This window comes from Odontomachus brunneus, unplaced genomic scaffold (assembly GCF_010583005.1).
Source record: "Odontomachus brunneus isolate Ranch 3 - 2012 unplaced genomic scaffold, Obru_v1 Obru_scaffold_058, whole genome shotgun sequence".
In the NCBI taxonomy this organism is placed as follows: domain Eukaryota; kingdom Metazoa; phylum Arthropoda; class Insecta; order Hymenoptera; family Formicidae; genus Odontomachus; species Odontomachus brunneus.
In genome coordinates this window covers 1,067,940-1,081,779 of record NW_022639508.1, presented here as the reverse complement: position 1 = coordinate 1,081,779, position 13,840 = coordinate 1,067,940, and the positions used below count along the sequence as shown (strand labels likewise).

The 13,840-nt window shown below is 37.0% G+C and overlaps 4 protein-coding genes and 1 non-coding gene across 13 annotated transcripts in view; 3 read left to right on the top strand and 2 right to left on the bottom strand.

Annotated features, from left to right (window-relative positions):
• Positions 1-723: 723 nt before the first annotated feature.
• LOC116845863 (popeye domain-containing protein 3-like) lies at positions 724-4,309 on the bottom strand. The gene is made up of 7 exons (XM_032819049.1): positions 3,532-4,309; positions 3,097-3,231; positions 2,658-2,839; positions 2,322-2,561; positions 2,068-2,220; positions 1,740-1,884; positions 724-1,646 (listed from the first exon to the last, which is right to left on the bottom strand). Exons 1-7 carry the CDS (start codon positions 3,584-3,586, stop codon positions 1,471-1,473), a joined length of 1,086 nt encoding a protein of 361 aa, XP_032674940.1. The 5' UTR covers positions 3,587-4,309; the 3' UTR covers positions 724-1,470.
• Positions 4,310-4,438: 129 nt separating this feature from the next.
• LOC116845865 (INO80 complex subunit E) lies at positions 4,439-6,443 on the top strand. Of its 2 annotated transcripts, none has more exons than XM_032819051.1 (6): positions 4,439-4,587; positions 4,956-5,115; positions 5,195-5,376; positions 5,471-5,597; positions 5,681-5,853; positions 5,932-6,443. In XM_032819051.1, the coding sequence occupies exons 2-6, from the start codon at positions 4,969-4,971 to the stop codon at positions 6,029-6,031; spliced, it is 729 nt and encodes a 242-aa protein (XP_032674942.1). In that variant the 5' UTR covers positions 4,439-4,587; positions 4,956-4,968; the 3' UTR covers positions 6,032-6,443. The 2 variants fall into 2 exon arrangements, with proteins under 2 accessions (XP_032674942.1, XP_032674943.1); XM_032819052.1 differs by having other exon boundaries at positions 4,440-4,587; positions 5,947-6,097.
• Positions 6,444-6,904: 461 nt separating this feature from the next.
• The window catches only part of LOC116845862 (sin3 histone deacetylase corepressor complex component SDS3), a 22,333-nt gene continuing 15,397 nt past the window's right edge, over positions 6,905-13,840 (bottom strand). The window contains exons 2-10 of one of the 8 annotated variants that reach the window (XR_004378352.1): positions 9,515-9,629; positions 9,050-9,113; positions 8,853-8,966; positions 8,550-8,751; positions 8,133-8,313; positions 7,930-8,047; positions 7,746-7,830; positions 7,288-7,666; positions 6,905-7,191 (exon numbers count right to left, since the gene is read on the bottom strand). Coding sequence is in view for 6 of the 8 variants with exons in the window: in XM_032819043.1 (XP_032674934.1) it covers positions 7,571-7,666; positions 7,746-7,830; positions 7,930-8,047; positions 8,133-8,313; positions 8,550-8,751; positions 8,853-8,966; positions 9,050-9,113; positions 9,515-9,629 (975 nt within the window). In the remaining 2 variants the exon portion in view is untranslated. Of the gene's footprint in view, positions 7,667-7,745; positions 7,831-7,929; positions 8,048-8,132; positions 8,314-8,549; positions 8,752-8,852; positions 8,967-9,049; positions 9,114-9,514; positions 9,630-9,759; positions 9,930-13,840 lie in introns of those variants that run through there. The other 7 variants (XR_004378351.1, XM_032819046.1, XM_032819047.1 and 4 more) reach the window with 7 other exon arrangements.
• LOC116845869 (E3 ubiquitin-protein ligase MARCH3-like) lies at positions 7,020-7,581 on the top strand. The gene has a single exon (XM_032819056.1). The coding sequence runs from the start codon at positions 7,051-7,053 to the stop codon at positions 7,543-7,545; it is 495 nt and encodes a 164-aa protein (XP_032674947.1). The 5' UTR covers positions 7,020-7,050; the 3' UTR covers positions 7,546-7,581.
• On the top strand, positions 13,035-13,107 carry Trnar-ucg. Its single transcript has one exon. It is a non-coding gene; the product is annotated as a tRNA-Arg (tRNA).

Sequence of the window (13,840 nt, the reverse complement as noted above, 5' to 3'; positions counted from 1 at the left end):
AGAGCTTCCCACCCCCTTAGCCACTCACCCACCCGCCTCTCCCGCCGCCTTGGCCGTCTTCAACCCCCTCACGCTCGCTCGATCGCCTCTGGCGCGCGTACGCCTCGTCCTCTTGCTCTCAGCCGCCCTGCCGAGGGCGCGAAACTGTGCAACGGGGGTTGCACGCTCCGCACGACCGCCGCACGATGACGCGCCTCTGGGGGCTCTCGCGACACTAAACCACCCTTAGAACTAACGCCACGCCCTCCACGTAGGTGGCACCACCGCTCGCAACCCCTTTCCGAGGCCGAAGCCGTAAGTCTCGCTTGAGAGTCCTTCAAGTGTTTTTCCCTCCGTCACAGGCGGGGGTGCTCTTTCCAGCTCTCGTTTCCTTTGTCTTTTTCATTCTCCTTTCACTCATACGAAGCATAAGCTCGAATTTTTGCACGATAAACGTGCTCGTAAAACGGCGAAACTTATTACAGGCTAACTGGAAAATATGAAGCATTTGCTGGGAAATTTGACAATTGAGCGCATGTAACTTTGATTAGAACAACGTCGCTACTACGACACAGATTTAATTTATAAATATTCATAAATGTATAAATATTCATAACTTTATCCTTCAGCGTGAGAATATTTTTCTGAAAATTTCTGGAAGAACTGTCAGGAATATTTAACGGTTTATGAAGGGTAATATCATGAGAGGATAGGTCCCGTCGTGAGAAATACCATAACCAAATATACTATGTTAAATACCGCATGTTTTTATTTACTCAATTATAAATAGTCATGTTATTTGAAAACTTATTTGAATATTTGAACATTTTTCTCATGTACTTTTTCTCTTTTCTTTTGTAAAAATCTTTTTTTCGTAAGAAATCCTCTATTGTCGCTGGCTATACAGATTTCTTGATTGATATTTACAAAAATGTTATAGGCGCGTTTATTATAAACATTGCACTTATCTAACATGTGTTTGTCCCTTTCAGAAATTATTTAGAATATCCTTACAAACGTTACTCCTTTTTCTTGGGGAAGAACTTTCGTTCTTCGAATTCTTCGCAAGTACGATATTTACAAGTATGTACAGAGTGTTAAATTTACATTGCGCATGTAACTTTCGAGAGGTTCGTTGCGATCTTCGTTGCCGGGCAACAAACCTACAGGTCAATATCGTAAAATACGTGGATTAGCACGAACACTTGCTTTCATGAATGTTAATCGTTTTCATTTAACCGAAAATTTAAGTAACAACGACGAGGTCGAATTGTTCCTGGAAGTCAAACCTCCTGGCAAGTTAAAATCCACAAGTGAGAAGTACAGACGCTTCGAACGCAAGAGAGAAGTGCTCTATTTCCTTTTCTATCGCTAGTCCTCAGGATACTGTGCCCAATGGTCCGCGGTCTTACAGCTGAAAGCCTGCGCGTTCTCTTCGTTGGACTCATCGTCTCCGAGCAAGCTCTCCTGGTTCGAGCAGGGGGCGTGATGCTATTCCTCGTCGACGATCTCGCAACTGTGATACTTGCTGGAGGAGTCCAGCCAGCTCTCTACGCCACTGGAGGCCAGGTCGTCGCAGGATGGTAGCTCTGGAAGAGGTTCCATGTTCGGCGCGCCCTTCTTCGTCAGGTTGTTGACCGTGCGGTCCTTAGACTTCGCGCTGCTAACTGAAATAATAGGAATAGTCGATTAACATAAGTGTGCGACTTAACATGGGTAAGGCTAAAACTTGTCGAAACGACGATGCAAGTGGCATGTACCATTATTGGACATTGGTTTAGCTTCTTTCCTGCGAATCAGCGCGTGTCTGTAGGCTCGAGGACTTCTGTACTCGCTGCTTATTCCCAACCCGGCGCTGATCGAAGGTAGGCGAATATCCAAGTGCGACCCTTTGTCCGTAACTATCTAAGATTTTCGATGAGACAAAAGCGTAGGTAAGTAAAGTTGGAGAGCTAAGAAACTAGTTATGAGTTAAGAGATTAGTAATGATGATAGATTATACGAAAGATGAGTTTAGAGTGACGAGATATCTTTGATTAAAAATAATTCAAAAGAAATAAATGACAAAAAACAGTAATAATAAAATACCTTGTTATTCATTGCGTACAGCTTTGTCGCAATATCTCTCGCCACCAGTGTGGTCAAGACAGTAGCAAGGTAAGTTTCCTTCACGAGGAGATATTCCAAGGCTGATCTTTGCCAGTACAAGTAACGACAAGAACTCGCTGCCACGATGGCCACCTAAGGCAAATATTCGATATAATAAAAAATATAACTCCAGCTTTTGAAGTTTCTAACGATAATTTAAAGAAATATATATGTATATATAAACAAAGATGCACCTTGAATTTATCATCAACAGAAGCTCGGGAACTCTCAAATTCCGGCGAATCGAGGAATTCGCAAGGCAATATCGGATGCAGAAAATTGTTGTCGCTGAGAACGTTGACTTTACCGCTAAGCAACAAGCCCAGTCTGTCCGTTTTCGTTAAGTTTTGCATCGCGTACGCCTCGCCGGCGTGGAGGGACATTATCGTCGCGAATTCCGGCGATACCAATCGCTTGAATTGTAAACGCGAGACCTGCGGTGCATTAAAGATTCAACAGAGAAACAAAGCAATCGCCAAAGTTTCGAGGCAATCCTCTCAAATTCGCGACTTCTTACGAGAAACGCTTACCTTGAAAGGATAGAAAAGCGTATGATAAGCCTCCTCCAGTTCGATATCAAACTTGACGGGCCGCATCTGATAAAAGGTATACACTAATTGGCCGATATTCAACAACAAGAAGCTGAAGTTCCAGGAGAAAATATCCGGCGCGCAAATTACATGCCAAGCCCACCCTGACAGCAGCATAAATCCTGAAAAAGTGTGGTAAGAAGGAAATTAATCATTTGTAATTAAAGCTCCAATAATAAATTATATTGATAATAAAATTCTTTTAGTCAAAAGATCAATTGATAAGATATCTTTTTTAAACAATCTCGCAGACTTTTGCTTTAATTGCAATTAATTTGGGTGGATTATGATTACCTTCTTTTCTTGTAATTACTTTGATGAAAACTGTTCTGCGAGAAATATAATGTTTATCCGTGTTTTGTTATTATTAAACACTTACCGACAATTAGCACTGAGTGCATGAACAAAATCCCCTTCTTAGAGGACGGCGCCGAGTACGAGAGCACGAAGCAAAAATTCGCCAGCTGGAACAAAACATGCTGCGGCTGTTGCCACAAACAGAGCGCAGCGTTTCCTTGAAGGAAATAAAGAAGAATGAATAGACTGATTTATTGGTTTTCATAAAGTTTCTATTCATGTAAAACATGACGATATTTCTGCCGCGTGCGTGATATGTCTTTTCATTCACATAACATGTATTCCTCCTCTCATTACTCCGCATTTACACGGACAAAGGAGATAAGTGAAAAATCCAACGAATCATCGATTCGTTCGAATCGTGGTTTTATGAAGAGAAATTCTCGATATCGCGACATACGAGAGAATGAAAGCTTGTCGAACGATGCAGGAATATTTTCTCTCATTCGTAACTCACCGATCGTAGTGATGTTATAAGATGGCAAAGGATCGTGTCCCAAGCCAGGACTCATTTTTCTCGAGGCGGAAATACACTGTCACGTGTTAACAAGAATGGAAGAATCGACTGTACATGTTCACTGATATTTCTCGACAAGAGCTTAGTCTGTTTTCACCCCTCGCACATGCGGACGCTGAAGGATACCACTCAGGGCGCATGTGCTGGTCCCTCAGGATCGATATTGTTTCCTGTCGGTCTGAAGGGATTAAACCTGATAATTTTGCAATACCGATCCGCGATAATAAGAAATCGCATGATAACGTACAAACATACAAAAATATTAATTATTGTTTCTTAGGTAAGGAATTGATAGTAACAACGAAACTATTTGAAAAAATATAACAAAAGTAGAAGTTATGGGGAGACTTTTTTTGAAAACTTTCAAAAATTTTTTTCAGTTTTAACTGTATTTCCAATATTATTATTTTGCGGTCCTCTTGAGAAATTCATTATGAGATATAATTTTTGGTAAAGCGTGTGTAATTGAAAGACGGGATACAAAATGCAATTACATGTAAAATAATTTAAAGATAAATTACGTGAAAAATAATTTAAAGATTTTTCTTAATCATCTTGAAGATGAGATGAATTTGGAAATTTTTAAGTAAAGAGGCAAATGCATAAGAATAGTTCCATCGTGAATTTAAGACTCGTTCGAACGTCGATGATAATCATTTGTATATTGTAAACGATGAAAATGAGTCGACAAATAGTGCGTAATTTTGAAAGCTCTAATCTACCTCTTTAGAATTTGCACACCAAAGTCACGCGTAGTTGCGTATTCTCATCTAATTAATGAAATTCACAATTACGTTCTAAAATGTAATTCAAGTTGACAGCGGTAGCGCTTCCATCCGACGCGCGCGCTTTCGTTCAACCGGGGACGCGCTGAAGTTACTACAGAATCGATAAAGAGTCCAGGATGGAAGCCAGTCATAAACAGCTTATTTATCTTCGCAATAATCGTTCACCACAAGCGCTTGTAACGTGCGACAGATCACACTGGGACTTCAAGTGAGTGCAAAGGAAAATCCGTCGTTAATCTCGCGGTTACTTAGAGTCTGAGAATCGTTTCTACGCGCAATTAAACGGCCGGCGTGAAAGTTATCGTGTTTCTTGCAGACTTAACCTCTCTTTGAGACGAACCAGAAATGCGTTCTCATGTAACTTTTTATCGATTTTGTAATCTATTCATTTACGTGGATACGTAAGATGTTTATTCGTATGGATAAATGTATTTATATATTTCATCGGTGATCTAGCATCATAGCATTCTCATAGTCGCGGTAAATTGGGAAAAAATCTGACCTGACAACGGCGTCAGAGTGGAAAAAGAACTTCCTCGGTACTGTTGTAATGAGAAAACGTAATTTTTTTTACAGCTGCAGATGATCAATGTTGGACGGATGGTATTGCCGATCTATTGGAAACAACAATGCAGATCCCGAAGGAGAGGACGATGAAGATAGTCCTGAAGAAGAAGTGCCTAACTACAAAGACCAGTATCGCAATCTCAAGCGGAAGTTAAAGTTCCTGATTTATGTACGCAAGAGACATCTTTGCATACTGCCATATACACCACTATATCTTTTATTTACTAACAAAGTCCATCATATCGCAGGAGAATGAGTGTTTTCAAGAAGCCCTGCGCTCTACACAGAGGAAGCTACTCAAGGTAAACAGAGACAAGAGTTTCCTGTTGGATCGTCTTCTGCAATATGAGAAGGTGGACGCATCTTTCAGTGAGAGCGATGAGACCGAATCATCTGATGAGGAAGTTGTTCGTCTTGATAATTCCAAGAGGTAAGTAAAATTAAAACGTAATTAAAATGTGAATAAAATGTAATTATTAAACTCAATCACTTACAATATATGGACACATATATACAATTTTCAGGAAAAAAGTTGAAATAAATGTCAATAATCATACTCCTCATCATCCATCAGTGGTTACAAAGCCACTTAGTACCAGTAAGAAGAAAAAGAGTACACCAAAAGTTGCTAAAACAAACAGCACACCTATAGTAAGTACACTTGCACGATGCATTCAACAGTGAAATTTTTTTATAAAAATACCTCAATAAGAATGTTTTTCCATGTTTCTCAGGTACAATCTGCAAATAATATGGTTCCGATATCCTTAATGTCTGATGGACATATGACACCAGAGGAAGTAGAGAGACATTTAGAATCTCGTCAGACTTACTTGGAACTAGTACCAGAAAAAGCACCACCTACTGTTCCAACTGAAATGTTCAGTAATGATCCTTCTTTGGATAGGTAGGCTTCCTTCTGTATCTCCTCTTGAAGAAGTACTTTATTTTGTGTGTGTATGAAGGTAGAATTAATAAAAACTAGGTCAAATATGTCTAGCGAATCGAATGAGATCGGAGAATTGGAGACCTCGCCGAGTAATATGGGAGAAGATTGCCTCAGCGTAGACATGATGGCGGAGTGACGAACATTCGTTTATAGCTTACTCATCAATTATTACGATGTGCACATAGTTAAACGTCTCTTTAAGATTATTTCACGCGACTAACAACTGTATCCACTATAATAACGTAATACAAATTTTTATACATTCAACAATAAACAAAAGACCCACAAAAAATTCCTAAAATATCCTCTTTTTCAAGGGGATACCTGTGAATTGTGACGCGTCTGTCGTATGTTTCGTGCAATCATATGTTTTTTGGTGAAGATACATCACATAAATTTATTTTCACAATGATTGCGGGAAATAGTTCAATCGCCGATATTTTAAACGACATTATCTCAAAAATAGAGATTGAGTTAGAACAGGAAAATTTGCCGTCTTATGCGAGCCATTTGAAGTTCCAGGATGTCACGGTGTCAGACAAAAAGATTAATTTATTACCACGTGACTCAATGGAAGATGTAAACTGTCGCATTTGTTACGATCCTAATCAGGAATTATCTGTTGTATATCCGTGCAGATGTAAGGTTCGAAACAACAAAATATGACTTAATTTTTTAAAGTTTTTAGAAAGTAGAGAATTTGAAAAATATAAAAAATTGCATTCTAAATCTATTATTGTGTGGTCTTTTTCTGGCATTTTCTCTTAGGTCCGTGGAATGATCAGTTTGACATTTGAGGCTTTCACGATTTTAAAATAATACATATTCATTAGTACAGGATGTTCCTGAAACAAGCAATTAAACATTAGAAACAAGTTAAAAAATTTGTTCGAAATTTGTTATTTATATTTCAGGAAACATCCTGCGTCTAATTTATTATGTAACTTGAGGATAGATACAAATTACTCTCTTTTTACAGTCGCATTGCAACATTTGATCATTACCAGAATTTACAAAATTCACATTACATTTAATGTTTATATACAATTAAAATTATATATATAATTATATATAATTAAAATAGATATTTGAAGAATTTTTTTTACAAAAATGATTTAAAACTACTGCTGATTCCAACATTGGAATTAGGGAACAATGGGCGCGATCCATCTAAAGTGTTTGGAACGATGGTTAGAAGAAGGCAACAGGAATAGTTGCGAATTGTGCGGCCACGAATTCCGAGTTGAACGGACACCTCGTTACAAGGTCCTTCGCTCCATTATAATCTGGCTCTGTCTAAATCAAGACCAGTATGACATGTATGCCCGCAGCGTGAAGGCCGACTTGCTGAGATGTCTCATAATCACCCCCGTAACCATTGCATGCACTTACGTGTGCGTGGTGGCAGCGGACTTTTACGCTATGAACAATTACGACAATTTTCCACCTGCGCGATGGACTACTTATTCCCTGCTCTCAATGATGGCCTTCCTGATTCTGTCTTACTTCATTTGGATTTATATATCGTTGCAATATCACCAAAAAGCATGGTTTTGCTGGTGGCAGAAGAGCAGCAGCGTGAAAATCATCGGTTCCATACCAAATGGTGCTGCATCAGTCAGTAACAAGCGTGCCCTGTCAGAAATTTAAGGATAGGCGGTGATTGGAAAGTTCATTAAGACGCTCGTCGTTTGATGGAGATCTTCCCACGACTCAATTGCGACGTATAAATACGCACTTTGCTAGAGTCCGAAACCTTTTTCACCCAGATCTGGAAAAAATATAAATCATATAACGTGCTGTGTGCACCGAATTCATCTTGAAATTCTATTTTACATTCGCATACACACCGCTTCAGTGCCGATCGCTGAAATGTGCGCTGCGAACCTGGCGAGATCTTTACCCTCTACGTAGACAGGTTGACCACGGTGAAACCTATTAATGAGATCAATACCTTCAAATAGACGAAAACACTTTTGTATGCTCGACGAGAATCAAGCTCTTAAAAATATAAAAGAGATAAATTGAAAATACCATCTCCTCTCATACAACAATTTCCCATCCTCTATCCGAGTTTCTACCAATGGAGTCTCAGAGGATTGCGGTATATGTTGAGACTGCATATTTACTGTATTGTAGTGTGGTAAAACTACTATAAATATACACACATTATAACTATACTTTTCATTTGTAATCTTTATATATGTGACTTCTCTATTTATATAACACATGTATACCTGGTTTACGAACGGTAGTGAGTACTTTGCCACGACTGATTGCCTTTAAATCGTTTTCGATCTCTTTTTCATCCAATAAATAATTTAATGACGCTGGGGCTGGTTTTCGTCGCTTTTCTACCTTTTCGGGTACTGGATCATTGGGACGTCTTCGTAATTTCCTCGTCATTACTGGTTTCACCTTAAGTAAAATAATGATGTGAATAAAATGGCTATAAACATAATAATAAAATAGCACAATAAAACAGCAAAACTATTGTCACCACTATCATACAATACTTTAATAATGTATTCTAGAGTTCACACTGATTCAAGAACCTCAACAAAAAAAAAAACATTTACAAAAAAAATCAAGCATTAACAATAATAAATATGTATGTGTGTCAGTTGAAATAGAATAGAAATAAATTTCAGTACCTCCATTGAATCACCAGTAAGTTCCATCGTGTGACGGTCAGACTCTATCATTTTACGCTTCTCCTCCATATCGGTAAGTAAATTTTCTTTTAGATCAATTTTCTTCTCCTCAAATTCTTTTACTGCTGCTTTTTTCTCTAATATATAATCTCGTTCGACACATTCCGTCAAGTAGTCTCGATAAATTATATTTAGACTCAATCTAAAACAAAATTAATAATTCAATAATTTTGTTAAAAAAACTTAAAAAAACTTTCTCCATAAATAATTATTGCATATTGATAATAATAATAATTTAATAACCTATCCTTATATTGGAATTCCAGTCGTTTCAATTTACGACTGTATTCAGGATGTGAGCCATCGTGAAGTTGTTGTAGTTGCTTCTTCAAGCTTGCTAACTTGTCTTGATACATCCTAAATAATATTTGTAACATTTGAATATCTGAAATTACATTTACTATTGATATAACAATGCTATTTCATTGTATTAAACTTACTGCTCCTTGATTTCTGTATATTCTTCTGATTTTCCCATGTCAGTCTCGCTGGCTTCCTCAGTATCTAAAAAAATTCTTATTAATTTTCTATAAATTCACAAATATTTTATACATTATTGAAAATATATGCGATAAAAAGACCACGACTCTACACATAAACAGAGATTTCTGTGATTCTAAAGGACAATAGGAAATTCGCTGGTGTTAACATTAAAAATTGTCAATCAATAAAGATAAAATAATTAAAAATAAATTAAAATAAATAAAATATAATAAATTTAAGAATTTATTTTTGTGCTACGTTTCGACCATGGGATGTGGTCCTCCTCAGACGATGTTCAATACAAAGTCATACGATGGTCAGCATATTACAAACAAGAAACAGATTTCTGTTAATATCCTGTCCACTTGGCTTTTCAATTTCGCAATATTTGTGAGAGCATAACATTTACATTATTTTTATACCTTCATCGCTATCATCCTGATCCTCGGCGTCTCTGTCCTCCTCCATATATTCTTCGTTATCCTCATCAAGATCATAATCATCCTGGCGGTCGTACATCGTAGAAAACGATGAATCCTTGTAAGACATAATCGTTAAAACTTATCATACATGTTATCTTAAAAACATAATAATGTTGAGATTATATTAAACCAAGATAAGCAAATTATTATAGATATTAAGGATAAATAATATCTGTAATAATTACGGATACGTTATATTTGGACACTTATTCACAAATTCAACTTCTTGTAAATATAATTTACGTTGCTCGTTTTTTAACGTAAACAGAAAGAATAAAAACAGTGACACAAGTCTCATACAACTGGTACAATTGGGTTGCTTTCCAACAAGAGACACAAGTCGACGCAAACATCATTCTATCCTTTGATTATCGGTACATTCCAATTGCTTAACACATCTTGACACAAACGTACACAAAACCAGTTTATTGGTCATATATTATCTAAAATATCTTGTAAGATAATATGCAACCAATAAACTGGTTTTGTGTAACACAGTGTACGCAACTGGAAAGCACCCTATATAACCATAGACCGCTAGCGGTGATTCTAATGGCTCCTGCACACAGGACGCGGTAATGCTTCCCGCGCGGCGGAAGTTCGCGCGACAGCCAATCAATATGCTACTTTCCGTAATAACCTTCTAGCTCTTACGGAAAAACAACATATTGATTGGCTGTCTCGCGGACTTCCGCCGCGCGGCAAGCATTACCGCGTCTTGTGTGCAGGAGCCAGAAGTGTCTCGCTTTAACTTATTACACCAGTTCAGCAGTGCAGCGAAAAAGAACAGGCCTCTTGTATCAGTGTAGCAAGAAATAGTGCAACAGTTCACTGTACTGCTTGCTGGAGCCAGTGTAGCCAGTACAATGCAAGAAGTGTATCTAAAGTGCAGTAAATAAGAGTGCGTTCCCACTCAGCGCGTCACGCGTCGCGTCGTCCTCCGCGTCCAATTTTATTCATCGTAAAGTTAGGGAATAAAATGAGACGGTTTGATTGGTCCACGAAAGACGACGCGACGCATGACGCGCTAAACGCATCCTAAGTGCAAAATCAGTGAAAATAAATATGAAAGAGTATATAACACATTAAGTACAAGTAAGTATTTTCTATCGACTTTCCGGCAAAATAACAAAATTCGTAGTTAATTTATATTTGTGAATTATTATATTTTTAATAAAAAAAACATCAAGATAATAACAATCATGGATGATATTCCCACGATTATGGAAATAGGGAGGACAAAGAAAGGATGACAGAAAAAACATATTAAGCCTGTATGAGACTACGAATTAAGATTGAGATTGAATTGAAAATTGGCTAGTCAGAGCAAAGTTTACCAAACTTGAGCTTAGTGAACTTTGCTCTGATTGGCTAAATTTCAATTCAATCTCAATCCTAGTCTGATACGGGCTTTAGTGGATGCTGGTAGAAATGTTGTTGTCGGAAGAATTTAATAAATCTTTTAAAGCCCGTATCAGACTACGGATTAAGATTGAGATTGAATTGAAAATTGACTAATCAGAGCAAAGTTCACCAAACTTAAACTTAGTGAATTTTGTTCTGATTGGCTAAATTTCAATTCAATCTCAATCCTAATCTATAGTCTGATACGGGTTTGACTACACTCTTGCACTGGCCTGTCCTTGCTTACACTGTCCAGTTCTAGTGCAATCCTAGTGCAGCTACAAAGAACAGATTATTTTATTTATGTTTTCTCACTAACTTATTGCACTAGTGCAGTAATGCAACGAAAAAGAATAGACTTTTTATCTCATTCTAATTTATTGCACTTAGAGAACCTCTAGTACAGAGAATCGCCCACTTGGTCATGTGACCAGCTACTCAGCTACTCTGCGATTGGCTGGCATAAACATATATGGATTTGGACATTGCGACGCCGATGCAAAATCATATACATACATACATACATACATACATACATACATACATACATCATACATATATATATATATATATATATCGCTCGTCGCGATATCCAATAAACGTACTGATATTCTGAATATGCGGTACGCTGATTGGATATCGCGCGTCACATATCACGTGTCGTAAATCGCGCTGGTCTACGAGAGCCATAAATAGGAACTCAGCCTTACGCTCTATGCACAATGTCAGACAACAGGCAATAGGAATAAGTACTAGCCAATAGGAACAGAGAATAGAAATAATTGAATTTCCAATCCGAATTTCCTTATTACTATTTACTTATTACTTATTATTCCTTATTCCTATTGCCTGTTGCCTGGCATTGTGCATAGAGCGTTAGACCATCTCGGCCAATGAACATGCTCTGTAAATCAATATGGCTACTTGATGCTACATTTTCATTAGTCGAGATGATCTGAAAGTATCGGGCATAGAAAGGATTAATGCCTATATTCATAGTCAGGCCTTATATTTAAGGTATCCTTAAATTCATCTTTAGATGTGCTGTAGTCAATAAAATGATCCATAGAGCATCTGAATATGAACTTAAGGAGGCTTTAAATATAAGACCTGACTATGGCCCATATTCTGAACCCTCTTTTATCAATAAAAATGCCTTAAATATAGCTTCTCAGCCAATCAGGCTCTTAAGTTTCTTTTAGAGGCACTTTTATAGATAAAAAAGAGTTCAGAATATAGGCCTATGAATACGGACATAAGAGTAGCCCACGCTGGCGTTTAACACGTCACCTGCGTCAATTTTTAAATATAACTATTTGCTAATTTTTTGATACTGTTACTGTCGATAAATCTGGCACGTAACCATGCTTTCTATCAAATCATTTTGGTTTGAATCTCATCTAAAAAAATTTAAATTGATTTGAGTCTCGGCTAAATCGATTTTACGTGATTTTGAATTAAAATCCTTAATAAAAATAAGATACGAGAAAATAAAAAAAAACGAATTATATATGAAATATAACTCTTAATTCTTTCGATAGAATATTGATTATAATCAAGATAATATTATACTATCTCCCCTCTCCTCCCCCTACTAATAATTATAAATAACTTGTAAAGCAACTGTACATAGAAATTACACTACTCATTCTGCATATATTTTTTATTTTTATTTTTATTTTTTTTAAATTTACTTTCCTCATTAAGAAATATGTATATTATTTAACACTTATTATACATAATAATACCACTTCCTCAATGACAAAACAGTAAATATAAATATCATTATTATATTACATAATCTTTTGTATTCAGTAGACTTGTTGATTGTTAAAATAACATTACCAACGTTACCATTATTACTACTAACGATTATTATTACTAATAAGTTATTAATTACAGTACTAAGAGTAAAGCTATATATTTTCGCGATCTAATGATATACAAGTGAGATGATCTATAATATTATATTAATCTAAATATTTTCTATTTACAACACGACAAAAAGAGCATACAAATTCACAGACATACTTGGTTACAGTACATGCTTCCAACCGACCGTGTGGCCTAATGGATAAGGCGTCGGACTTCGGATCCGAAGATTGCAGGTTCGAGTCCTGTCACGGTCGACAAGCATATATTTTTTTTCTTCATTTATTTATAGATACATTATATATCAATATACTATTATATACATCGATGATGCGAGCGAAAGATATCTTTTTTCATTTTTGTTATTGAAACTTTATATTACGAATGACAGTTCTCCGCTTAGTTATGCACGCGTGTGTATGTATGCGCGCGTGTATTTGTACAATGTTACACGAAATAAGCCTTCATGAAGTGAGTGACCTCGAGACATTTCTTCGTGATAGACGGTTATAGCGGCTAATGCAGCGATGTAGCCGGGGGAGGGAGTGGGTATCGGCGCGGGGGTAGCCGATGTCGCATACTGTGACATTATCGAGAAAGGTCGAGGGTACCCCGAAACGCTATCGGTTACTTGGCGCCCCTTGAGCTTCTCTGATCGAATTCCCCTTGGTGCAATTTCATCGCATCGATTCACTTATTGCGCGAAATCGTTGATACTGACTTATAAAGTGATTCGCGAAACACGCGGGTGATACATGGTATTCACCTCGCCGACTAACTTTTCTACCGCTAAGAGGAAAGGTGACTTCGTCACTATGGAATAATAACTAATTGCCTGGTGGGTAAGCCAATATGTTTCTCGAAACGATTCTCTTTTCGTAAAACCCCGGAAACAAGGAACGCATAAGTATTTAATTGTTTGAATAATTCATATATATATATATATATATATATATATATATATATATATATATATATATATATATATAT

What these genes read in the sequence shown, in the direction of transcription:
- LOC116845863 (XM_032819049.1), bottom strand. Translation starts at nt 3,586, where the DNA reads ATGAGTCCTGGCTTGGGACACGATCCTTTGCCATCTTATAACATCACT. An exon ending in TTATAACATCACTACGATCG is followed by an intron (nt 3,232 to 3,531) that starts GTGAGTTACGAA and finishes ATTTCCTTCAAG; the next exon opens with GAAACGCTGCGCTCTGTTTG. An exon ending in TGTACGCAATGAATAACAAG is followed by an intron (nt 1,885 to 2,067) that starts GTATTTTATTAT and finishes CGAAAATCTTAG; the next exon opens with ATAGTTACGGACAAAGGGTC.
- LOC116845865 (XM_032819051.1), top strand. Translation starts at nt 4,969, where the DNA reads ATGTTGGACGGATGGTATTGCCGATCTATTGGAAACAACAATGCAGAT. An exon ending in CGTCTTGATAATTCCAAGAG is followed by an intron (nt 5,377 to 5,470) that starts GTAAGTAAAATT and finishes TACAATTTTCAG; the next exon opens with GAAAAAAGTTGAAATAAATG. An exon ending in AATGATCCTTCTTTGGATAG is followed by an intron (nt 5,854 to 5,931) that starts GTAGGCTTCCTT and finishes AATAAAAACTAG; the next exon opens with GTCAAATATGTCTAGCGAAT.
- LOC116845869 (XM_032819056.1), top strand. Translation starts at nt 7,051, where the DNA reads ATGGGCGCGATCCATCTAAAGTGTTTGGAACGATGGTTAGAAGAAGGC.